The sequence below is a fragment of the Aethalodelphis obliquidens genome, unplaced genomic scaffold (assembly GCF_003676395.1).
Source record: "Aethalodelphis obliquidens isolate GAN/ISIS:26980383/991018 unplaced genomic scaffold, ASM367639v1 scaffold3, whole genome shotgun sequence".
Taxonomy (NCBI): domain Eukaryota; kingdom Metazoa; phylum Chordata; class Mammalia; order Artiodactyla; family Delphinidae; genus Aethalodelphis; species Aethalodelphis obliquidens.
This window is the reverse complement of record NW_020837947.1, coordinates 16,662,378-16,689,479: the sequence shown is the minus strand read 5'-3', so window position 1 is coordinate 16,689,479 and position 27,102 is coordinate 16,662,378. Positions and strand designations below refer to the sequence as shown.

Here is a 27,102-nt window from a genome sequence, read left to right as displayed (position 1 = left end):
GTTCGGACACTGCCCTGGGAAAACAGGCGTGCTCGTTAGTTCAGGGATCGCAGTTGCACGATGACTCCTTCCATAAACAGATAGATTGGGATTGACATGTATACAGTAATATGTATACAGTGGATAACTAATAAGAACCTGCTGTATAAAAAAGAAATAAAATTCTAAAATTCAAAAAAACCCCCACAAAAAACAGATAGATCCTGGCAGCAGTATTATCATTACAGTATGAAAATATCTATATTCATATTAAAATAATGTGAAAAGTCTATTCAAACATTTCTTCATTTTTATGAAAGCCAGATCTCTGAATGAAGGGTATATAATTAAATCTTAAAGAGCACATTTTTGTTTTTAAAAAAAAATCTCAAAACTTCAGACCAGCTAGACAGAAAGAATATAATTACCCACATCCAATATGGTACTTCCTTTGTCCCCGCAGACAGCATGACTGGGGGCTCAGAGTTATGACCCCCAAACTTCACATCACTGGGCCAGCCCTCCTCATGGTCTAGTTTTTGGAAGTTATTGGACAATGTGTATTTTTGGCTCCCATACCCACGACACACGTGGACTCAGTTTGAATCAGTAGTTTACTTTACTTAAGTAAACTTGTATGTGCACAGAGAAGACATTTACTAAACGGGCTTTGGAACAACAGGATCAACCATACCTTTCACTTTGAAAAGGAGCATAAACATATACACTGAAGATAGGAACTTGCCGGAAGTCCACAATTCAAACCAGCCGAAAGCACTTGAAAAGCAAGACGTTTTCAAAATAGATTCGACATTTCTCCCCCCACACACCCATCTTTTCTGCTTTGTCCACGTAACAGTTAAGGACATGGTACCTCCCCACCTTTGTTTTCTCAAACATTAAACCAAGCTGCACGATTTTGATCTAGTTTTACTAGGAGAGTAGTTTCACCGGGTGGAGAAATAAACGCAAGGTTTACAGAAGCAGTCCCTCTTATGCAGTCCATAACTTCTGGTTCAGAAGCTCATGCTGCCTAAGGCCCTGGTTTTTAACTGTGGTCTGCGGGGTCCCGAGGATGGGGGCCTTGGTGGCCGTGTGTGGACCTGGGCCTTGAGAAACCTCCACACTTCAACTTTGATCTGTTTTGTAAATGAAGCTTCATTAAAAAGGATCCTCCTGGGCTTCCCTGGTGGCGCAGTGGTTGAGAGTCCGCCTGCCGATGCAGGGGACGTGGGTTCGTGCCCCGGTCCGAATAGCGCGGAGCGGCTGGGCCCGTGAGCCATGGCCGCTGAGCCTGCGTGTCCGGAGCCTGTGCTCCGCAACGGGAGACGCCACAACAGTGAGAGGCCCGTGTACCGCAAAAAAAAAAAAAAGTATCCTCTTGCTTTGAAAAGTACTGATTTTAAAAGTGCAGTGTTCTGAAAAGAGACCATTCTCTGACCGCCGTGAACGTGGTGCTAATCTTTTCCTTTCTGACCTCTTCGCCGTTCTCGTTTCTAGTTAGCCTCTGCTGACTTCTGTGTGAGGTGAATAAATTGCATCTAAAATACCTGCAGCCATAAAACCTAAATTGTGTGTCTCCTATGTCCTCTTCTTTTCGCAATGAAAACCAACATTTGAGTGTTGGGAACTATTAGGTCCATAAGGAAAACAACTTACCAAGTAGACCATCCACCAGGGCCACACGAGCAGCAGCGGCACGGCCTGAGGACAGAGCAGTTTCGGGGGAAGAGGGCCGCATGCCTAGTTTGTTGCTTCGCTGTCCTAACAGTCGGGAAGCAGTCCATAGGAAATTCAGACAGCTTACTTGTCTCAGACAGAAGAGGAATCTTAAGTGGATTGGGGTCAGGTGCACTCAGGGTTACCATGGGTGGCTCTGTTCACCAGACAGCAGTAGCAATTAGTATCAGTCAACAGTTGTCAACTAAGTAGACTGTGACCGGTTGATAAGTTATCAGCCTGACAATCATTTTATTGTAATCAGGTCTATAGCTTCAGTGGCAATTAGAACCATATCTGTATCTAATAGATTGTCTGTGGCGACATCCTCACTTCAGCTTGTTCACTCATTTGTACCAAGGTCAGCTGACTGTTTCTAGGGTACCTTTATTTAACACACCTGAGCAAAACACAAAGCGGGGAGGGCTTGAAAGTTTTGAGAATTCAGCGGTCACCAGCGAACCTTGGGGAATACCATTTAAAGAACTTGTCCCAGAATTCAGTCCTACGTCCTCTTTGCAGCCATGGTCTTAGGAAACTACTCCCTAAACAGAAATCCCGTCAGTGTGGTTCCTAAATGGGGTGTGGGTGTGCCTTGTTTCACACTGACTGCAGCTACGAACAGACATTAGGCATAGATTTATTTTATTGCCTGACACAGCATATTTTCTTTCCACATAACTCAATTAACTTTCATCTCCCTGAGTCCTTTAATAAGACTAAGAATTCTTTCTAAAAATAAACATGGGACCACAATAACTCTACATCACCAGGGGTGACTTTACGTCCTTAGTGTAATTCAACAGTGAGAGGTAAGAGTTGGAGGTTTCAGTTACGTTAGCACACCTTTTACATCCGTTTGATGGATTCGCTTTTTAAAATGTGATTGTAAAATATTTCCTTGTCTCGTAGGCAAGTCTCGGAAAACCAGCCCCTCTGCCAGATCTTCAGCCGAGTCCAGCGTGAAGTCTTTCAACAGGAATCAGCTGGGCAGCTACCCAACCTTGCCTCTAACGAAGCCAGTAGACGCGCTGAAGCCGGGAGGGGAGGGGAGGCTGGGCAGTGGTCTCACCCCTCACACCTCCAAGCACTGTGATCCCCCATGTGTGACTGACTTGAATAAAAACCGAAGGAGCCTCCCCGTTTCCATCTGCCGGAGCTGTGAGACCCTAGAGGGCCCCCAGACCGTGGAGACTTGGCCCCGATCCCACTCCCTGGACGACCTTCAAGGAGAACCTGAAAAAGATGTGCCTGGTGAGGTGACAGAACCTTCCCCTCAGATTGTACCCAAAGTGCCACAAAAGACAGCACCCTCCATCACAAAGGTTCAAAGCCCCAACCTAGATTCTGCTGTTGACAATGCACTGCTACTGACCCAAAGCAAGAGATTTTCTGAACCTCAGAAAACGACTACTAAGAAACTGGATGGCCCGATGGCTGCCTTTTCACAGGGCACATCCCCTCCTCCGTGTTTACCCAAAACCTATGACGCCCAACTGCCTGCCGTTAAACACGGTTTAACAAGGACGCCTCTTGAGGGTCACAGGAAAGGACTCGATTTCGAAGGGACACATCACCCCCCGGGCACCAAAGAAGGTGTGGATGCTGAGCAGAGGGGCCCCGAGGCCAGATCGCAGGCCAGACCTCCCACCCAGCCTCCCCCCGTCCCCGCCAAGAAGAGCAGGGAGCGCCTCACCAACGGGCTGCCTCCTGTCCCTCCCGGCCCGCCCAGCGCCCCTGGCCCCGATGCACCCAGCCTGCCCCTTAAAAAGGGCAGCCCCGGCGGCCCCAGCGACTGTCCCCCGCCGCCAGTGGCCAGGCCTCCCCCAGTGCCGGAGCCGGGCGGCCCGCCAAGCGCCAGGCCTCCACCCTGGCTGTCGGAGCTGCCTGAGAGTGCCAGCCTCCAGGAGCACGGCGTGCGGCTTGGCCCTGCCCTGGCCAGGAAGGTCTCCTGCACCCGCGGGGTGGACCTGGAGATGCTCACCGAGAAGAAGCTGCGGGCCGAAGGCATCGATCTCACCGAGGAGCCCTATTCCGATAAGGTATCCGAGGCCCTGACCCCACTGCACAGGCTCTTCTAGGTCGGGCGGGGGCCAGGCGAGAGGAGCGGCATTGCCCCCCACCTCCCAGCCCCTGAAGGCCAGCTGGCAGCGAGGACCGAAGCACAGTGACTGTACGGGTGGCCCACGGCGGGGGCTCCTGCCGCCCCCCGCTTGGTGTTCAAATGAACCTGTAGCACAGTGCCCAGATTAAATGCAGACACGGCCTCAGGGGTCTCTTCTCTTTTCCCTTCTTTTCTCTTCTCTTCTTTCACTTGTTTGTATTGAATTTGGGGCAGCTATCCTTTGCAGGGAGAGCCATCAGTCAGTACTAGACCCAGTTCCTGAAAGGATAGACGTGAGTTCCAGTTTCCATGTCTTCTTCAACATCTTTGTTTTTAGACTTTAACAAATCCCCATTTCATTTCCCTGTGCGTAAAATGGAATTAATAATGACCTGCATAACTGCCTCTTAGAGGTATTAATAGGAGCAAATAAAATAAACCTGAACCTACTTTGAAAATTGTAGAGCCTTATTCAGATGTAATAATTGTACTGTATAATTATCTGTAAGGGTAACAGGGGAAAAGATACCTCATTGTACTAAAAACATTGAGACCTATAATGAAAACTCATTTTTCATTTGAAGAAAAATAAAGGAGTAGATCTGCCAATACCATAATGACTTTCAATACAAATACACGGTAATAGATGTAGCTGTATGTTACTCCTAGGAATGCATGAATTGTTATAATGCATTCCCAGGAGTCTTTGTTATAAACTTCTTATGACCAAGAGTGCCTTACGATAAAATACTCCTCTGCCTTCTGATACTTAGTGAATGAACCCCTTTGAATGGAAAGTTGTGAGAATTCTACTGTACAGTAAATGCTGGTCTAGTGATACAGCGGTGTAACTCTACTCTGTAGTTGAGGAACCAACAGTAGACTCTCTGTAGGGCACAAATTTGCCCTTCTCCCCTGCAGTTTAGAAGACTGTCTTCAATAACATTTTGCAAAATGATCAGATAAGAGTGAGGTGAGGGCGTTGGACCCCAAAATAGAGAATGATTGTGTCCTGTTTTAACCATATTTCAAAACATTTTTCTAGAGCTCATAACTACTTAAAAGATAAAGACGTAAAAGTATTGTCTCTAAAACATCCATCCTGACACTAAATAAAATATATTCACTTCAAATTAAAACTTTTAGTCCTGTTTTCTAGTAGCGAAATGTCTTATCCTACCTTGTGTTTGCCGTCCTTGGAGAAGGAAAAAGATCCTCGCAACCCTCGCTAAGAGATTTCTGTTCCCTTGCAGCATGGCCGCTGTGGGATTCCTGAGGCCCTGGTACAGAGATATGCGGAAGACTTAGATCAGCCCGAGAGGGACGTTGCCACCAACATGGACCAGATCCGCGTGAAGCTGCTTCGGAAGCAGCACCGCATGGCGGTAAGCAGCCCACGCTTCGGGGCTCCCCTCACCCAGCTTTTTGAAGTCCATTCAGTTCTAGAGCTTAATGATGAGCATGCTGGCAGCCGCTAAGTAGCCCAGGGTTCATTATAGCTATCGAAGGGAGACACCTGGGAGAGAGTAAGACCTATTCAGCCTACAAAGGTTTAAAAATACCGTTTTGGAGAGAAAAAGATGAAAATTATCCATAACCCCAGCACTGTGAAAAAGTCCCATCTAGTCATTTCTCTGCACATATATGATAGTACTGAACAGTTTGCAAACGTTATTGTTTTCAGTTATCAGGTGGTGAACCTCTTTCTTTGTTACTAAAATTTCTTTTATATTATCAGTTTTTCAAAGTGCTCTAGTAGGTATGTCCTAGTTTAGCCAGTTCCGCATTGTTGAAACATTTAGATTTTTTCCAGCTGTTTATTTTAAACAATTGAGTGAAGAACCTCCTGGTTAATAAATTTTTGTAGACTTTTGGGGTTAATTTCTGAGGATATATTCCTTGAAGAGGATTTGCTTCAACAAGACTGCACAAAATCTTAAGGGTTTGCACGTTTGGTGGTAAATTGCCTTTCTGAGAGGTGTAGCATTTGGCCTTCTCAGGATTCAAGTATAGATGTCCATTTCCCTGCCCTAGCCAACATTTATTATTGTATTTTTAATTCTTTATGACTATATTGATTAAATGCTCAATTTTCTGGATGTTAATGTAGATCCCAAATACAGAAGAAAATCTACTTTATAAAAACCTTACCCACTGAGTATCTTACTTTTCACATTATCACGTAGGTTTGCTTCTTCAAGCACCGTAAGGATCATTAGTTGAAGAGTGTGACCACCATGAGACAAAATAGCCAGAAATATACATGATTACAGTTTGGAGACTTACACACAAAATTGGGGTTAGGTCTAATTCCAAGTACCTTCTGGAACCTCCAACACTTCCTTGAAGATTTGTGTCACCTTTGAGAAGTCAGGAAATTATTTATTTATTTATCTATCTATCTATCTATCTATCTATTTATTTATGGCTGTGTCGGGTCTTTCGTTTCTGTGTGAGGGCTTTCTCTAGTTGCGGCGAGCGGGGGCCATTCTTCATCGCAGTGCGTGGGCCTCTCACTGTCGCGCGGCCTCTCTTGCTGCGGAGCGCAGGCTCGGCAGTTGTGGCGGATGGGCCCAGTTGCTCCACGGCATGTGGGATCCTTCCAGACCAGGGCTCGAACCCGTGTCCCCTGCATTGGCAGGCAGATTCTCAACCACTGCGCCACCAGGGAAGCCCAGGAAAGAATTCTTGATGCTAGTCATGTTCTTGGACATCTCATAGCATTATCCCTTTCTGATAGTGTAGTAATAAACATAATATTTCATAGTGTTCCTTTTAGGCATAGAAGAAAGAGCTCTCCAGTGGCACCTGTTGAATCTTGATAAATTGCTTTCTTTGGTTACCCAGATCCCAAGCGGTGGACTCACAGAAATCTGTAGGAAGCCCCTATCTCCCGGATGCGTTTCATCCGTGTCGGATTGGCTGGTTTCCATCGGTCTACCCATGTACGCCAGTGCCCTCACTGAAGCGGGCTTCAGCACGCTGGGCCAAGTGCCTTCTCTGTCCCACACTTGCCTTCAGGAGGCTGGCATCACAGAGGAGAGACACATAAGTAAGCTCGTGTCTGCAGCCAGACTCTTCAAACTGCCACCAGGCCCCGAGGCCATGTAGTCAGGCCCGAAATGGACCTCCCTGGACAAGAGCCACCCGTTCACTGTGTTTATGATGCTGATGCAATTCCTCCTTGGCTGGACATGCAGACCAGACCCAGAAGAAAGGCCCAGTGTGTGGCCAGCAGAACTCGGAATCTTGGCACGGGACTCTCTTCTCCAGAAAAGCCCCCTCCAGGAAATTGGTGTGGTTCTCTTTGACCCCCAAAGAAAAGACAAGCACTTATTTTTGTTTTCAGGACACAATAGAACAAAGATGCCAACTTGCCACAAATGCTCTGCCTGCAGTCTGTCTTGGTGCACTGGGTGAGAGCAGGGGGCAGAGGGAGGGGCAGCCTGTCCTGTTTCTAAGCGTGCTTCTAGCCCTTCTGTCTGTCACCCTGCAGGGTTCCCGAGGCCCAGATGGGCTTTAGCCAGGCCAAAGTAACAGACTCGGGAGTGATTGTACACTATTGACCAGGCTCATTTGTTCAAAAATAAGAAAATCTGGCTGCACTAGGAAAAAAAAAAGCCCTATTCTCCTTTAGATAAACAAGAGACATTTTAATAATTGCTTTCTAGCAATCAGCTTTTATTTGCCTTAATGTAAGCTTTTAAGCAGTTATCTAACTTAGTGTTCACTACCATGTAACCATAGCTCCAAATCTTCATCTTAGACTGCCATCTAACGGATCTGGGATGTTTCCAGCAGAAATGGGCTTTTCTAATTGTCTCACTCTAACATGGCTTATTTTATAGGGGTGTTTATCAGGCCAAATTTCATGTTGACTTTCAGTTTTTAAACTAACTACAAATCTGGTAAAAGGCGCTCTTAAATTCACAAAGATATCATGTGTGAGAGTATATGTGTGTGTTTGAGGTTACGATCTTTCATTTTAATCAGTTTAGTGTTGTTACCACGTTGGTCATTGTGCTGCAGTATTGACTTGGAATCTTGACTGTGTCCATTCCAAAATTCAGTCATTAGCTAACAGATCACCTTTGCAAAAGGTCATTGTAAGTTGAACATTTAAGGAGGTTGTTTTTTAAAAGGGAAGTAGTTTATAAGATATTTTAAAAGTTTTTTTTTTTGGTTTTATAATTAAAATACTATTTTCCATCTTTTCTTATTTAGATAATTCACTTAAATATAATAAAGGTTCATTTTGGAGCCAAACTACATTGGCCATGTATTAAGTAGTTGCATATTTTCAGTTGTCTTCTGACTGATTTCAGCATTCTCTTTTAGTCTAGTGGCTGATTCTCTAGCAAACAGAAATTATTGTTTCCAATTGCTTACAAAGTGATTTTCCTTTACATTCTTATCGTGAACCCTATTTTAAGCACTGGGTGTGATCATTTACAATAGAAATGTTTGGAGCCTTGATTTAAAAGTTCTGTAATACTTCATCTACTCATTAAAACAAATGATATCCCTCAGGGGAAGGGGGAAAAAAGGTGATTTCGTTAATTACAAAACCATTTTACCATTTGCTTTATATATCTGGGTCCATGTTTCTGAGGAAAAGGACATTCTCAGGTGACATATTTTTTTTCATGCTTTTGGTATGCATTTGAAAGAATAATATATATTTCTTCAATAATAGTCACCTTCTATAAGACGCCATGTAAGAAGTTGTGGAAATGTAGAAAAAAAGCTAAAGTTGCCAAATTTCTGTTGAACTCTTCAAAACAGCCCATTTTTGTCATCTGGGGTATGACATTCCTGTGGGCTGTGACATTCCATTTAGAAGGTAATGAGGCTGCAGGGCTCTCCTACGTCACTGGAAGGAATTTCAGGTGTGTGGTGAGGTGGGCACTGTAAAACGGGCTCCTCGCCCTGCGTTTTCAGTACCTCAGCATGACATCCGAGAGAGCCTGCTCATAGCTTAAGCTGAGCTAAAAGACCACACGTAAAGTCAGGTAATAGGTAACAAAGGAGAAGGGGAAAGTGTTAGTTCATTTTCACGGTAAGATTTTCACTTAATGTAAAAGTGGTACCAGAAAAGGGAGCCTTCTGAATATGAGTTTCCGAGAACGCCAAACTGCATCTTTTTCATTCTTCTTTGGACATCATTGCCTTTGCATAGAGGTGAAATTCAGGGACCATGAATCATTTTCAGTGGGAAGGGCTTCCTAGTCTGTGGGATCTGAGGTTATTTTTACTTTATTGTGCTTTTTAAAAAAAAAATTTTTGTTTTTGTTTTTTTTACTTTTAGTATTCGTTTGGTCTTCTTTTGCTTTAAACTTTTAATTTGATCTTAGAAAAGCCTGAATGTGTGTGTGTGATGTTTGACCGAGGTGGTTTGGGGCCTCCTGTGGATACCAGAAGGCAGGTGGTCAGCTTCAGCAATATCCAGTTTTAATCCACTGCACTTGGTGCAGAACGTTGAGGAAGGGTGAAAATCGTCGTCTTTGGAAAGCACAAGAGAAACCTGGAGAGGCACTTTGGCTCAGGTAGCTACACATCCGTCGTGTGTCATTGTTTCCTTTGAAGCTGTCTACAAGGAAGTGCAGCCAGTCCCAGCCACTACTTACATTCCCGGATAAGCAAGAAGTAGATTTTCCTGGCCTTGCCTTAGTCAGAGGCCTTTTCTCTTTCCAGGTCTAGGTGAAATTGGAAATAACTAGTCGATTGAAAATCAGTTCCTCACAGAGCAAAGTTTGCTTTCATAATTGCAGCAAAAGGAGTCAGTTCACCAAGTCAATGCTGCATGTGTGTACTGTATTATTTTCAGAAAAAAAAATATAATAGTCTGAGTCCAAGTTATCTCGATTTTAAATTGATAAACAAGAAACTGTCGAGCAAATTATATAACAACTAACAACATTGCACTTTCTGTATATGAAATCAATATTTAAATAACTTATTTTTCTCCATTGCTGTTCTTAAACATTGTAAGTAGCTGTAATATACCAGTACCAATATGTTCTTGCGATTGCTTCAGCCCAAGAAAGCTGTGTATTGTTTTAAAAATTGTAAAAATTATTGTGATGATTCATTTAGCAAAAAGGTGGACAGAAGGGTTTTCCTATGTATCAAAACTTGTCTATAATTATGTCATCTATGTACCTAGAAAAAAAAAGTAAATAAATTTCTTCAGTTGAGTATGCCTCTTTTGTTGTGCCCTGGGTATTATAAAGGTACATAGGGTAGAAATGAAAGGGAATTTATGAAGTGTGGTTTAAGAATGAAATATATTGTAAAAATAGTAGTTGTACACAATTACTTCTGCCACATCACAAAAACTCACTATCATACTCACTCAGATTCTCTTTGCCAATTTATTTCAGGTTTTTTTCAAATATTGCATAATCAAGTCACATAATTGCAGCATCTTAGCCCAGAAAGAGATTTTTGGAAGCCACCTCTGGTCTAAACCCGTTGTTTTCAAATGAAGAGTTTCAGTCCACGCAGACTTGCCCAATATCATGTGTAGTTAAATGGAAACAATCCAGGTCTTCCGTTGAGAGAGAAAAACATCTAGATTGGGATATTCTAGAAATCAACTAACTTGACAAAAATCATTTTTCAATGTTAGTGTGCCACAGTTGATATAAAAACACATTTTTCATTAGGAGGGAGTGTGTAATACAACATTTTTAGTAGGCAAAATGTGCACTTGAGACAGACCAAAAAGTGACCCTTTCCTTTTCTCTCAGCCACCTATTTCTCACACTACAGGTAAGTATTATAACCAGCGTTTCCATATCTTTTCAGAAATGCTGTGTTTATTGACAAAGATAACTGCATGTGCATTTTTCCATATAGGAATGACAGCATTTCCCCACACTTCTTCACTTAGCACGTGGAACCGCTATGTTAAAGTTACGAGTATTTAAAATTTTGATAGAATAGTTTAAATCCACTGGTGGATTTCAATATAGGAAGCTCTACCATGGTAGGTTTTATTTACAAATCATTGTTTTATTCCCCACTCCCCCTTTCATATATTCTTAAAGTCGGGGATTCCTCTGAAGCGCTGCATTATCTTAAAGAACTGACCGTAAACCTCAAATCTTATTTATCTCAGGTTGACTCTTAAGGTTCTATCGTTCAATTCACAGAAGATACTTTTTTCTTATGATTCCTAAGAAGCCTTGACTGGATTCTTGGTATTTGTTCTAACTTGGCTTCATGTTTGGATATTTATGTTGAATTCACTTAGAAGCTATAAAGAACGTAAGTTTGATTAGGGAAAGGAGAAAAGGGAAGGGTGGCTGTCGTTTAACCACAACTTATTTGGGGGCCTTAGAATGATGACGTCACTCAGCTCTGAGGACCCACTCAGAGAAAAGTATGTACACAATACTCTTAGGGGTGTGTGTGAGGGAGTGAGAGACAGGAGAGGACGGATGCTCACTCAGGTGTAGGTCTGGACCACTCGTCCGTCAGGGGACCACGGGCAGCGTTATTTGGAAGCATTCCAATTTCTCATACAGCGCTCCTCCTACACTGTCAGAGAAGAACACTGAAAAGGGAGTTTAGCCGTCACCTCTCTAAAACTTCAGCAAAATACATGAAAGTTCTAGTCAAACCAGGTTTGAGCCCAGTATGGAAGGACCCCAGGGTACGTGTGTGGGAGCCAAAGGAGTTACGACTAATCTGATTGCAATTTACTACCATCCCCATTCATCCTCAACACTCCAGTGATAAATATGGTCGGAGCCATAAGAGATGTGTACAAAGAGCTGGGGGAGCCAGAGGGGAAACTGACTCAGTCTGGAGTTGTGTTGGGGGGGGCGGTTGGAGCCCAAATGGAGGAGGTAGTTACGTGGATTCTAACTGTGCATCTGTGTGCTAAGAATGTTAGACTCTGTTAAAAAACAAAAATCTTGAAAAACATGAGAAAATATCTTCTGTGTCCCCAAACTCCTGATCCACTTGGCTGTCATCGGGAGTAGACCATGGCTTCCCCTACTTAATAGAAAAATTGGAGACCATCCATTGGGCCATCTCTCTGGACCTTCTTTCAGCTCACTTGCAAAACTCCCCTGCATCCTCCCCTAGTCTTTCCTCCTCGTTCCAGCCATGACAAAAGGGGTGTCCCTCCATCTGTCTAGTCCTACCTGTGCTCAGGATCCTGTCCTGGGACCCCCCCCCCCCCGCCCAGTCATCATATATTCCCTCATTTCTCTGGATCTTCCCCCTTGAACATGTTTGCAATAGACTGTCGCTGTCTTTTCCAGGCTGGCCCAGATTGCCCCTTTTGGGATAAGCACACTCTGCATTTCCTATGCAAGAACTAGTATCCCCTACATTTCAAGGGATCCTGGTGCAACTTTCCCTGCAGTGTCCCCGGCACCCTCCGAGCAGTGAGCACAACTCCATTCAGCCTCCTTTTGCCCAGACTTGGGCTCTGGAGCTGCAAGTCAGATACACGAGAGGGGCTGCAGCTGAACTGTGCTGATGGTGGTGCCCACAGAGCCCAGGGAGCCCAGGAACTGAGGTGCCTGCCTGTGCCTTCCCGGGCTTTCCAAAGCTTGTTCTGCCTTTCCTTGGATTCCTTTGCCAACTACCATCAAGCATCTTTACTCACGTACCCCTAAAATAATATCCCCAAAGTAAGGACTCCCTCGCACATTTTAAAGTTGCCCTCCCAAGGTTACCAATCATAAGTTTAAATAATTGCGAGACTGTACATTTCTAGCTTTTTGTAAATATTTGCATTTTAGAATACAACTGCAACATTACTTAAAAAAATATATCCAATGGAAAATAAATACCACAGCAGTTTGATACTACCATTGTCCACTGAAAGAGCAAACAAAAAATTTTACTCTCCTTCAAAGCCTATAACCATTCTACTTCCTCCACACATTTTTATCCTGATGGAATATATTTTGTATCTGTGTGTCTTTTTGATCATCTGACCATATTTCCCTGTAATAAAAATGTTTGTGAATTTAAGTTCAATTTTTTTTTCATTTCTTTTGATCATTAGGCTCTATTTGTAAAAAAAAAAAAAAAAAAACGAAAACCCTGGGTTTAGTTATACTTACCATGATTATTATTAATCAATTATCAATATAGACATATTTCACAGTTTTTGATAAATAATGATAAAATATAAAACTTAAAGTGTGATTGGAAAGGTCTCTCAGTTGGATGGCAGAGGTGGGCAGGTGCCTTATGGCCCCCCGGTTTATAGAAGATGTTGCAACCCCAGTTATTTCAAGTTTGACTAATTGCTGGGAGCCCCAGACATCTCTACAACATTTTGCTTTGTGTGTGTGTGTGAAGTGGGAGAAGGGCATTTATGAAAGAGATGGGAAAGGAATGCCAGCAGGAGGTATCCTCAGGCAGATCAACTTTAGGACTCTATTAACTTGGAAACAGATTCCCTTATTAAAGCTATCCCAGGCAATGGAGCCTTGGGAAAGAATCCCAAATTGAAGACCTTTGCGGTGGGCTACATGGGCTTCTTAGAGCAAATCCCTTTTCTTGCCAGAACTATTTGTTGCTTTTACCTGTGAAGAAAATTCCATCAACCAGATCAGTGTTCATCATTCCTCATTTAAAACATTCTCTCTCAACTCCACATTTCCCTTACCTAGATAATCCCCCTGCCCCCCACCCCTCTCTTGATTTTCACAAATATCTTGAAATTTTTTCCTGCTCTTATTGTCTCTTCTTCGCTATCCTTCATAGATTCCCCAGCCCATTGCTCTCTGGATACACCCGAGGCCACCGTTGGAAGCCACGCCCTGATTTCCAAATCCTCCTGGTCTTCTCTGCAGCGTCCTCTCGCTGCCCTTCCCAAGCTTCCGCTTCCCCACTCCTACCCACCCCGTCTGCCTCTGCAGCAGCTGCCTCTCCGTGTCCCTCTCCCCACCCTTTGAATGAATGTTCAGGAACCTCAGACATCCATCCCAGGGCCTCTTCTCTCCCACGGTGATCTCTCTGTTTCACCTTGAAGAACCTGCTTAGAGTAGAAGATGTAATCCCAAACATCGATCGTTTAAGAAATGTAATGCCTTTTTTTTTTTCTGTTTTTGGCTGTGGGGCTTGTGGGATCTTAGTTCCTGGACTAGGGATTGAACCTGGGCCCTTGGCAGTGAAAGCACAGAATCCTAAACACTGGATCACCGGGGAATTCCCGAAAAGTAATGCTTTTTTTTTTTTTGCAGTACGCAGGCCTCTCACTGCTGTGGCCTCTCACGGCCGTTGCGGAGCACAGGCTCCAGACGTGCAGGCCCAGCGGCCATGGTTCACGGACCCAGCCGCTCCACGGCACGTGGGATTCTCCCGGACCGGGGCACGAACCTGCGTCCCCTGCATCGGCAGGCGGACTCCCAACCACTGCGCCACCAGGGAAGCCCCCGGAAATGTCATGCTTTTAACTGATAGGATACCTTGTACAACAAGAGACAAGAGCAAACCACGTGTTAAAATACCTTCCCAGCTATTTGCTTGTGAGGCTAAATATGCCTCTTCTGGCACCACCTCCTCTTGTGTCCTTGTGGTGTATCCAGCATCTGGGCTCCAGAATAAAGCCAAAGGAGAACAGGCAGAGGCTGGATTCAGCTGTGGGGGCAGCATCGTTCTCTAATTTCTATAAGAATATTCCACAGTCTATTCTTAGGGAGTCAGTTCTATGGTTTCTGTAGATCTGGAAGGCTGCCACTCAAGACGTCCTCTGGTCCCTCACGGGTCCATCCGAGCCTGTGACACTACTTGTCCTCCAATGGGTAGAAAGCACGGAGAGGGTGGTTAAATCAGCTAATTACCGGACAGAGCTCTGTAATGAGTGCTTAAGGCAGTGTACCTATTGTATTCATTCAATCAACTCCAAGTGGTCATTTATTATCATCCTTGTCTTACCAGAGCACAAACTTCATGAGAGCAGGGACTTTTTGTTTACTCCTATGTTCCCACATCCAGAACAGTGCCTGACACGTGGGGGTGCAGAATAAATACATATGACCTGAATAACAAAGTTCAAAGAAGGTAAGACAGTTTTCCAGGGTGACACAGCCAGTAAGTTACAGGACTGACATTTGAACACCAGCCTGTCTGACCCTAAAACCATGCTTCCTGTAGTATGATAACGACTCCAGCAAAGATACTCCCCTGCAGTCCCTGAACTTTGCACTTTCAATTCTGTTTTCAAATAGATAATGTTAAGTTCAACCCCTCACAGACGGAATGTCTGATCTTCACCTCCATTTCCCATCTCAGTTAACGGCACCTGCTGGTCACTTAGCTCAAAACCCTTCTTTTTTCTCTCACAGTCTACATTCAATCTGTCAGGAAATCCTCTTGTCTTTACTTTCGACACCTTTCCAGAAGCTGACCCCTTCTCAACACCTGCATTCTTATCATGGCCACCACCTCCTCTCACCTGGATTGTCCCGGAGCCACCTGCTTCCTAGCCTCCATCCTTGCCGTTCAGCCCACGCAGCAGGCTGAGTGACTCTGCTATGAATGTTTGTGTCCCTCGCCGATTCAAACGTTGAAGCTGGCCCCCCAGGGGGATGGCATGAAGAGATGGGGCCTTTGGAAGGTGACTAGGTTTAGATGAGGTCATGAGGGCAGAGCCCCACCCACCACAGGATCCGTGTCCTTTATAAGAAGAGGAAGGGACTCCAGGGCATCCTCTGTGTCCACCTGTGGGAACACAGTGAGAAGGCTGCCACCACACACTAAGAAGAGGGTTCTCACCAGAAGCTCAATCCTGCCAGCACTTGGTCTTGGACTTTCCAGCCTCCAGAACTGTGAGAAAATTAATTTCTGTTGTTTAAGCCACCCAGTCTATTGTATTTTATTACGGCAGCCTGAGCAGACCCTGTAAAAACATAGGGCAGGTTATGTCACGCCTCTGCTCCAACCCTTCCATGCCTTTCCATTTCTTTCAGAGTCAAGGTTAAATTCTCTGCAGTGGCCTGCCAGGTTCTATGCAATCGTCTTCCATTTCCTATGTGGTGTCCCCCGCCCCCCATTACACCCTCCGTGTGGCTAATTCAGCCAGACAGGCTTTCTTATTGGTTCTCACACAGGTCAGTCAGGCTCTCACCTCAAGCCTGTGTACGGGTTTTCCTCAACCTGGAACGCCCTTCCCCGGAAAATCTACAGGACTAACAGCCTCCCATCCTTCTCCCACGGGTCTGTGTTCAGAAGGTGACCTTTCAGAGCACTGTTGTGAGTCCGTCACCTAAAACTGCACCGTCCCTTAGCTTTTACCTTTGCCACCAGCTCTGACCCTCACACCTGCTTTATTTTCACCTTCTAACACACTATGTAGTTTATTTCTTCGTTACGTTTATTGCTCATTAGCTGTGTCCTCCTTCTACAAGTCCAGGAAGGCACAGGTGGCTCTCTGACGATTCTGAACCTCTACATTTGACACATAATATTGATATTTGTTAAATGAATGACTGTCCCTGAATCGCAAGGCTTCGAATCCTAAATGTTAAAGCTGGAGATGATCTACCTTTATTTCAGTTTATAGGTGAGGAAACAGACCCAGAGAGGCACGAGCTGAGGTCATACTCAGATGGCCAGGGACAGAGTACATCGCTAAAAAGGCACATCCTCTACCTATCAAAGGCTTCGCAGGAGCACGTGAGCTTCCAGCAAACAAGCCCTTGCGGAGTGAGTAGTTGCTGCAGCGTTTGGCCACCGGAGGGCACTGATGTGCCAGATTGAAGGCCGAAGCCGACCCGGCGGAGGGCGGGAGGTGGGAGGAGCAGTTACGCGCTCGCTCAGCACAGCCAGAGGGGCAGGGAAAGGAAATGCGGCGGCGTGCGGGAGAGCCGGGCCTCCGCGACCCTCCAAGATATCAGCCAGACCTTGAGTGCTGTAAACCACCTATTAAAACGCCAGTGGAGGGGCTTCCCTTCCCTGGTGGCACAGTGGTTAAGACTCTGCCCTCCGAAAGCAGAGGGCCCGGTTCGGTGCCTGGTCAGGGAACTAGATCCCACACGCATGCCGCAACTGAGTTCCCACGCCACAGCTAAGGAGCCAGTCTGCCACAGCTAAGACCCGGTGCAACCAAATTAAAAAGTAAGTATTAAAAAATAAATAAAAATAAAAGTGAGGGCTTCCCTGGTGGCGCAGTGGTTGAGAGTCCGCCTGCCGATGCAGGGGATACGGGTTCGTGCCCCGGTCCGGGAAGATCCCACGTGACGCGGAGCGGCTGGGCCCGTGAGCCATGGCCGCTGAGCCTGCGCGTCCGGAGCCTGTGCTCCACAACGGGAGAGGCCACAACAGTGAGAGGCCCGCGTACCGCAAAAAAAAAAAAAAAAAAAAAAAAAGTGATGTTTAAAAAAAAATGCCATTGGAGAATTATGATGGAGACTGGTGGAATTCACAATACATTTTAATAAGCACTGAGAGGCTCTTGGCTCCCGTCTGTGTACTCCTTTAATTAGCAAAGAGGGGTGACGGCTTGTGTTCGCTGCTCCCGGTGGGGCTGGGTGTCTGGGTGTTTGCAGGAGCCCTCCTGCCTGCCACAGGAGCAGGATGGAGGAAGGAGGTATTTCGGTGACTCTGAAACAAAGTCCTAAACTTTACACGTCAAGCAATGAGATGTAAACCAGGCTCATTTTTGTTTGAATGGTATTTCATTGCTCATGGCTCAGAATAGCCTGACATTATAAGAGCCGGGGCCAGGATGCAGTCCAGATGTTCACGGAACTCGACATACATGAGAGCATTTGGCCTTCACAATGTGCCCCTGCAGTAGACACTGTGATCCCCATTTTACAGCTGAGGGACCTGAATTCACAGAGGTGTAGGCAGAAGAGATGAGATCTGACCTTGGATTGTTTTATTCCGATGCTCTTTGGCTTAACCATTACGGGATAACTGCCCGGTTCTCAGCCTGAGCAACATATTAAAATCATCTGGTGCATTAGTCTGGGTTCCACCGAAGAAGCAGAACCGATTGGAGATATATATTAAGAAATGTGGGGACTTCCTTGGTGGTACAGTGGTTAAGACTCTGCGCTTCCGCTGCAAGGGGCGTTGGTTTGATCCCTGGTCGGGGAACTAAGATCCGCATGCTGCACACCTCAGCCTAAAAAAAGGAAAAAGAAAACAGAAATGTATTTCACGGATTGGCTTCTGCAGTCATGGGGGCCAGCTGGGAAAGTCTGACATCCGTAGGGCATGTTACCAGGAGCTGCAGGCTGGAACCCTTGGGCGTGAGCTGCAGCTGTTGTCCACAGGCAGGATTTCTTCTTCATCAGGGAATCCTCAGCTCTGCTCTTAAAACCTTTCAACGGATTGAACCAGGCTCACCCAGATTTAGTCTCCCTTACTGAAAGTTAACTGATGAAGGACTTGAATCACATCTGCAAAACACCTTCACAGCAACACCTAAGGTAATGTTGATTGACTCACTGAGGGCTGTAGCTGTCTCAGTTCAGGCTGCCATAACACAATACCACAGACCTGCTTATCGACAACAGAAATTTTATTTCTCACGGTTCTGGGGGCTGGAAATTCGGGTTCAGAGTGTCAGTGTTGTCAGGTTCCATTGAGAGCCTGCTTCCAGGTTAGACTGTCGACTTCTTATATCTTCACGTGGCAGAAAGAGAGAAGAAACAAGCTCTTTCTTGTCCTGTAAGGGCACAGATTCCATTCATGAGGGCTCCACCTCCCTGACTCATCTAATCCTAATCAGCTCCCAAAGGTGCCATCTCCTAACACCATCACATTGGAGGGTAGGGTTTTAACTTAGGAATTCTGGGGGAACACAGATTTTCAGTCCTTAACAGTAGCCTGGCCAGGTTGACACATTAAGAACACCACTGTACTGTGAAGGCTTTTAAAAGTAGACTCCTTGAACCCCATCCCAGACCAGAAGTGGAATTATTGGGTCATATGGTAGTCATTTCTTCCTAATAGATCGATTCCTTGTAAATCAATTCAAAACCATGTTTGAAAGTGCCACAAATTGTCTGAAATTCTGTCCAAGGACACTTTGCTGTCTCTCATACATGCTTCTCAGTTTCCTTAAGTATGTCATTTATCTAAAGAGCCAGTAATAGAAGTTAAGAGAATACTTCTAACAGCTTCGAGCTTGTTCCATTTCTGAAAATAACCAGTTTGCTCTCTTTTACCAGTGTGGTTTAGTCCTTTTCTATCAAATTTAATGGCCTCAGTCCCCACTTGCCCAAATTACAGGGCATCCTGTATCTCTCCCTAAGACATGCCCGAGAAAAATTGCCCAAGAATCCCAGGATTTACTCACCTCAGAGGGGCCTGTCTTGCTTCCAAACAATAGGTTAAAATCAGAGCCAGAGAAGTCAGTCATCTATAGACAGCCTGCAGCTCCTGCCAAGTTCTTTGGCTGCAGGGTCACTGTGTCCCTGTGGTTCACCGTCCTTGCTTTCACCACTCCCAATGAAGGCAAATGCCATAGTGACACTTTGTTCTGAGGGAGGACAGAAGACAGTCTCAGAGCTCTGTCTATCTGAAGCTTACAGCCTCCAAAGGGGGTTTACACTCAGCACCACAAGATGCTCTCTTTGCCTGGGTGGCTTTACTGGGGGTACTTTGGGCCTCGGCCAAACAATCTGCCAAACCAGCCCCCAAATGGACCTTGCAGCGGGGGAACTGGGCCCAGGTTATTGTCCAGTCTCAGGCTCCCCTAGAACTGGGTTCCTTGTTGGGGGCTCTTGGTGTCCTTTCCCTTCTGACTCATGTCAGTCTGTTGGAGACATTCTATCACGTTGCATTCTCGAAAGGGAAGAAGTTAGGGGACTATACCTCTTTCTTTCCCAGGTAGCAACTTGGTCCCTATTCAACTTTACCCATATTCCTCCAAGTGACCACTTTGCATAGCAAGGGATATAGGGAGACAGTTGTTCAGGTCACAAAGGTCCCAGGGTAATTAGTGACTTAAACCAGAATCACCGTGAGGTGTCACTCAAGTGACCGTACAGGGACGACTAGTGTATCCACCTAGACAGAGAACTAACTACCTGATCCTTTTTTTTTTTTTTTTTTTCCTGGCAGCTTCTAAAAGTACTGCTTAGGCAGGCTCCTAAGAATTCAGTCTCTAAACTCTGAAGGGGCTCAAGCTTCCGCTAGGAACTCTGGTCAGAACGGAGTGGAGTCACATGACAGAAGTCAGGGATTTTAACAGGCGCTGGGCTTTCTTCTGGCATCCCTCCCTCCTGGTGTGATCTGTGTGCAGCTGGGCTGGGAGAGTACACGTGGGAAGCCCCCAGTTTCATGGACGTGGCCCTCCCTCAGAAGGCCGGGGGGTTGGGGCAGACCCAGGAAAGCAGCTGAAAGCACGCTGTCCTCCATCTCTTCTCTGGCACATTGATAGGTGGTAAGATGGGGCTTGGGATGTCACACCGAGGCCACGATGGTACATCAGAAGATGGGACCGTGCCCCCCACCTGTCCTCTCGCATAGCTCTTCTGAGGTTAATTTCAATCCTTTCCCCTTTGGCGAGTGCCAGTCCTCACTTAGCCCCACGAACCCTCCTCTTGGCTTCCATCACAGGTGCCAAGTCCAAATCTCTTTCAAAGGAGTGTTTCTGGAGCAGTGGGTCATGGTGGGGTTGGAGGGAAGGAGGATAAAGGGGGAGAGATTAGACATTGCCCTAGACCTGGGACCTGGGCCTTTGACAAGAGGTTTAGTGACTTAAACCAGAATCACCCTGAGGTGCCACTCAAGTCGCCCAAACCCCTTTCTCCGGTTTGGGCTCTTTGCTGCAGAACCGCTCACTGCTTCTGAAGCAGCCCAAGTGTTTGTCAAGGACCTCCTCAGATTAAGGCCTCACTGCTGAGAGCTGCAGCTCCCGCAAAGGCCTGCAGTGGTTTGCAGAGCAGATGCAGTGCCATCTCCCTGGACACAGGGACGGTGTGTGAATTTCTTCCATCTTCCTAGGAGAGGTTTCCAAAAGTTTTCCAAGGCCCCTTTCAGCTGTGGTCTAAACGCAGGGCCTTGGCACCCCTCCAGGGAGGACCCTCATTTACTTTGGCACCTGGACCACTTGCTATTCTGTCCCAGGCTCAGAATGTATGGAATAGGGCTTTGCTGGGAGGCACACCGCGGTACTTCTCTGTGCTGTCGGGATGGATGGAGACTGGCGACGCAAGCCATCGGGGAACTCCCATTCTCACCCCCGGAATTCCTCCCCTGTTGGCTTTGAGGTAGAAGGGAGTTGCCCACCAAAGAATGTTCGATGAGGGATTCACGCTGGTTGGATTGTAGACGATCTTAAATTTTCCTCAAATTTTCCTTGCCGATATTTTTTTCCCTCCAAAATTGGAGAAAATGTGTCGTGTTCCTTTTGTAAAATCTATTCAAAAGGTGGCATGAAAGACTGATTTTCACAAACCAAGAAATCAAGTTTTTTCTTCAGGATCATGGTTAACACAGCCTGGTGAGGCCAAATACCTGCCCGATGCGGGAATGCTGGTTCCGCTTCACAGCGCTCTCTAAACGTACAAATTGGACGATTCATTTACTCGTTTATTTGGGGCAGGAAGAGGGAAGGAGGACTTGCCAGGACCCCGTTCTTTTACCTTAGCCCCTCCCAGGCATATGTTCATTTCGTGAGTGCCATGAAGGTGATCAACTGTACTTCGGCCCGGGGTATCAGCCCAAGCTTCTCTCGCCCATTTCCTCCGCGGAAAAACAATGGGTCAGCGCTCAGCAGAGATCTCACAGGCGCTCCGGCCATCAACGTTCGCGGAAGCACCGCTGTGTTTCACCCGAAGCCTCATCCGTGCATGTCGTCCTGGCAGATTTCCCGGCTGAACCACCAGAGCCGGTCCTGCTTCTAGACATTTGCTGAACCACTGAGGCTGCGGCTGTGGCAGGCGATAGCTCAGAGGTCGGGGTTTCTGGCACCGTTTCCCCTCCTTTGTCCCCCCGTAGTCACTTGCTCATGTCTCTCCGAGGGAGGGCACCCAGAATTAGTTTTCAAATTTATGGATTTTATAAACCGTTTTATCCTTGTGCTTTACTTCTTGGCCTTTTGGTTGGCATCGGCAGGGGGTGGGGCTGGGGAAAGGTGGTCTGGCGGTGGGAGGGCATAGAAACGGAGTGCTTTCTCAAGGGTGATGGCAAGAAGCTCGGTCCCCATTCTCTCCTCCTGATACCTTGATATCCGTTGCTTATATTTACGCATAGGGTAAAACCCTGAGAAGGAAGGTAACCTAGAGTTTAGACGATTTCATTTTAATAATTAAAAGAATTTTTTTGTTTGTTTTGGTTTTTTTTGTTGTTTTGGGTTTTTTTTGCGGTACGTGGGCCTCTCACTGTTGTGGCCTCTCCTGTTGTGGAGCACAGGCTCCGGACGCGCAGGCTCAGCGGCCATGGCTCACGGACCCAGCCGCTCCGCGGCATGTGGGATCTTCCCGGACCGGGGCACGAACCCGTGTCCCCTGCATCGGCAGGCGGACTCTCAACCACTGCGCCACCGGGGAAGCCCTAAAAGCATCTTTTTCTTTTTCTTTCTTTGTGTGTGTAGGTGAGAGCGTTCACTTTGAATATTATCTGCCTTGCATGCATTCCTTTTTGCTCCAGTTGTATTGAGCTATAATTGACATAACATTATATTAGCTTTAGGTGTACAACAGGGTGATTTGGTGTATGTATACATTGAGAAATGATCACCACAGGAAGTTTAGTTAACATCCATCACCTCGCATAGTTGCAGAGGTTTTTTTCTTTTGATGAGAACTTTTAAGTTCTACTCTCTTAGCAACTTTCAAATCCTGTCAGTTTTTTGTTTGTTTTTGTTTGTTTGTTTGTTTCCTCAATGAGGTGCACCTGTCAGCCCCTCCTGGCTCCCCCAGCATCAGGGTGGACTTCTGAGCCTGTATAGTTACCACGAGACACTGCAGTGATATGTCTACTTGTCTGTTTCTCTCGCTAGACTGAGGACAGAGGCTGGGGATTCAGCATGATTTCTCCAGCACCCAGCACAGTGCCTGGCACACACCAGGGCTCAGTAGATATTTGTTGGATGAACAGAACGCATCAGGAAAGTATGCCAGCACCTTTTTTTTTTTTTCTTTTTCAAGAGGCTACCCCAAGGGAGAGTGAAATTGGGCAAAAAGGAAATGCGCAGCCTCTGGACCTTAGGAGGCCACTCTGGCCTGTCTTCTGGTCTGGATTTCAGGACACGAGTCTACAAGCGGTATAACCCAATGAGGGCAGACAGCCTGGTCTTTATGGTCAGTAGCCCAGTGGTCAGTGGTCAGTCGTCCCATCCAGCACTGCCCATGCAAATGTACAAGTGTTTCCTCTTTGACTCACTCACTTGACCGAGGCGTGGGCAGGACCACAGGAACATCCAGCACAGATTCTGAAGTCTGCCATTGTATTCTCCTGTGAGCGGGCGTTGTGCAGACAGGACCTTCCCCTTTCCTGACTTTTCAGGCCGCATGCATTTGTGTTTTGCACACCGCCCCGCAGGAGGCGGAAGCCATGGTGGGGCGAGGTGGGAGAACAGCCGAGGTCCCTGCGATCCCACAGCAGCAGCACGTGCAGCTTAGGGGCCCACGCTCGTGTCGGGGTGACTGCCTCCCTGGCGTGAGCCTCACAGATACGTGCCTGGTGCGTAGACAGGTCTAGGCCAACCTCAGGCTAATGCTGGAATTACCTCTGGACAGGGGTTCTGAACTCAGAGGGTCCATGAACTTGAATAGAAGAATTATATCCTTTTGCTTCCACTAACCTCTAACTGAAATTTAGCCTTTGCTTCAGTCACGAATGTAATGACACCATCTGTGATGTTGTCACCAACACAAACTACAGGTGTGTGCATGTCACTTCACAGTGCCTACAGATCTTCCACAATGTCTTTTCCAGTCATTGGTACTTAGAAATTCTGTAACTATTAGACCCACTGGTCGATCTTGTTTTCTAATGCATGACTAAAGAAGCCCTTGTGTTACTATAGGTATTTGTCAGGGTTCTCCAGAGAAACAAAACCAGTAGGGAAGGGATATGTGTGTGTGTGTGTGTGTGTGTATTTATTATAAAGAATTGGCTCATATAGTTATGGAGGCTGAGTCTGCCATCTGTAAGCTGGACACCCAGGAAAGTCAGGTACTGCCTGGTTTCGTAGCTCTCAGAAGCAGAGGACAGTAAGTCCCAGTTGAGGTCAGGAGAAGACTGATGTCAGCTCACCTGTCAGGCAGAGAGTGAATTCTCCCTTCCTCCGCCTCTTTTCTGTTTTTTTGTTTTTAAAAATAATAACTAAATGTTTAATTTTAAAATGATACATTATAAAGAAATCACTAAAAGAATAAGACAATAATTTGTTTATAAAATATTCATTATAAGGGTCCTTGGAAGAATAAACTCAAATAGATTTGAATATAATTCAAATTATGAAAATATGATTTACTGCAAACTTTTTAGGAATATATATGCAGCATATGATAAAATATACCTTCAGAGGCAAATCTTCTGATGTTTTGTGCTGACCTCAAAGTTAAATAAAATGTAAAGAACTGTAATTCTATGTATTTTAGATATACATTTTAAAGCATTATTTCGAGAAGATATACACAGACTTCACCAGACAGCCAAAAGAATTTATGACACCAAAAAATGTTAAGAACCGATGTGAGAACAACTCTGCTGTGTGGCCACCAGCCTCTGGCCACTTGACTGGAGGAAACAAATCCCTCTCAAAATTCTGTTGTATATTCTTTTAATACATTGAAAGGAAGGAAGGGTGTGCCAGTTACCAATTTATTGCCCCTCAACTCTGAATTCACCTTCCTTCACTTAGCCACGGAGCCCGGCCCTGTAAACTTTTCTCCTTTGTAGCTGGCGTGATGCTAAACCTTGTCAGTGGAGGGCGATAGAGGGACCACTGCAGGAGGAAGGGGTTTCTCTTCCTAGCAGCCAGCATGCTTGTGTTCTTTTCTTCGTGATCCTGTTCTGCGTGGCTACCAGTGACATGGGGTGGTGGTGGGGATCCTCTGGGGCTCACTGGGGCACTTCAGCAAACTAATTGGGCTGCAACCACACCTTCCCCAATGAGGTCTGAATTCCAGTTTGAGGAGGAGGCTTCCTGTATTCATTTCCTAGGGATGCCATAACAAACAGAAATGTATTGTATCAGATTTCTAGAGGCTGGAAGTCTGAGCTGAAGCTGTCGACGGGCTTGGTTCGTTCTGAGAGCCGGGAGCGAATCTATTCCATGTTTCTGGTACTTTGCTGGCAATCCTTGGCTCACGGAAGCATCACCCGCATCTCTCCCTTCATCTTCACATGGAACATGCTCTGCCTGTGTCTGTGTCAGTGTCCAAACCTACCCCCCTTTTTTTTTTTTTTTTTGCGGTACGCGGGCCTCTCACCGTTGTGGCCTCTCCCGTTGCGGAGCACAGGCTCCGGACGCACAGGCCCAACAGCCACGGCTCACGGGCCCAGCCACTCCACGGCATGTGGGATCTTCCCGGACCGGGGCACAAACCCGCATCCCCCGCATCGACAGGCAGACTCTTAAGCACTGTGCCACCAGGGACGCCCCAAACCTCCCCTTTTTATATATGACACAAGTCATTCTGGTTTAGGGTCCCACTCTACCCCAGTATAACCTTATCCTAACAACTAATTACATCTGCGGTGACCATAAGGTCATTCCAAATAAGGTCACATTCCGAGGTTCTGGGGTTTAGGACTTCAACATATGGATTTGGGGGACACAGTTCAACCCATAACACCACACTTTTTTTTTATATATAAATATTTATTTTTTATGTTAATAAAAATGTATTAAAATCCTACTAATTGTATAACCTATTTTTGGTGATGTGGATATATTTTTTTCTCTATTTTTTTTAAACATCTTTATTGGAGTATAATTGCTTTACAATGGTGTGTTAGTTTCTGCTGTATAACAAGGTGAATCAGTTATACATATACATATGTCCCCATATCTCTTCCCTCTTGCATCTCCCTCCCTCCCACCCTCCCTATCCCACCCCTCTAGGTGGTCACAAAGCCCCAAGCTGATCTCCCTGTTCTATGCAGCTGCTTCCCACTAGCTATCTATTTTATGTTTGGTAGTGTATATATGTCCATGCCACTCTCTCGCTTTGTCACAGCTTACCCTTCCCCCTCCCCGAATCCTCAAGTCCATTCTCTAGTAGGTCTGTGTCTTTATTCCCATCTTGCCCCTAGGTTCTTCATGAGCATTTTTTTTTTTTTAGATTCTATATATATGTGTTAGCATACAGTATTTGTTTTACTCTTTCTGACTTACTTCACTCTGTATGACAGACTCTAGGTCCATCCACCTCACTACAAATAACTCAATTTCATTTCTTTTTATGGCTGAGTAATATTCCATTGTATATATGTGCCACATCTTTATCCATTCATCTGTTGATGGACACTTAGGTTGCTTCCATGTCCTGGCTATTGTAAATAGAGCAGCAATGAACATTGTGGTACATGACTCTTTTTGAATTATGGTTTTCTCAGGGTATATGCCCAGTAGTGGGATTGCTGGGTCGTATGGTAATTCTATTTTTAGTTTTTTAAGGAACCTCCATACAGTTCCCCATAGTGGCTGTGTCAATTTACATTCCCACCAACAGTGCAAGAGGGTTCCCTTTTCTCCACACACTCTCCAGCATTTATTGTTTCTAGATTTTTTGATGATGGCCATTCTGACAGGTGTGAGATGATATCTCATTGTAGTTTTGATTTGCATTTCTCTAATGATTAATGATGTTGACCATTCTTTCATGTGTTTGTTGGCAATCTGTATATCTTCTTTGGAGAAATGTCTATTTAGGTCTTCTGCCCATTTTTGGATTGGGTTGTTTGTTTTTTTGATATTGAGCTGCATGAGCTGCTTGTAAATTTTGGAAATTAATCCTTTGTCAGTTGCTTCATTTGCAAATATTTTCTCCCATTCTGAGGGTTATTTTTTCGTCTTGTTTTTGGTTTCCTTTGCTGTGCAAAAGCTTTTAAGTTTCATTAGGTCCCATTTGTTTATTTTTGTTTTTATTTCCATTTCTCTAGGACGTAACACCACCACCCTTTTAAATTTGCTCCTCCCCTCAGTATTCCCTCACTCAGCCTTAGGGTATTCTTCAGAGATATTTTTTGCCCCTTTATAGCTAACACTCTTTTTTGTTTGTTTTATCATTTATTTTACTAAAATACAGTTGATTTACAATGTTGTGTTAATTTCTGCTGTACAGCAAAGTGATTCAGTCATACATATATATATTTCTTTTCTTTTCTTTTTTTTTTTTTTTTTTTTT

General features: G+C 45.5%; 1 protein-coding gene across 7 annotated transcripts in view; it reads left to right on the top strand.

Moving 5' to 3' along the window:
* Positions 1-9,999, top strand: part of SASH1 (SAM and SH3 domain containing 1) — a 326,913-nt gene extending 316,914 nt beyond the window's left edge. For all 7 annotated transcript variants that reach the window (XM_027083813.1, XM_027083828.1, XM_027083804.1 and 4 more), the window contains 3 exons: positions 2,611-3,740; positions 5,056-5,187; positions 6,650-9,999. In XM_027083813.1, coding sequence (XP_026939614.1) covers positions 2,611-3,740; positions 5,056-5,187; positions 6,650-6,913 — 1,526 coding nt within the window. In that variant the 3' untranslated portion in view covers positions 6,914-9,999. The remainder of the gene's footprint in view (positions 1-2,610; positions 3,741-5,055; positions 5,188-6,649) is intronic.
* Positions 10,000-27,102: the final 17,103 nt, after the last annotated feature.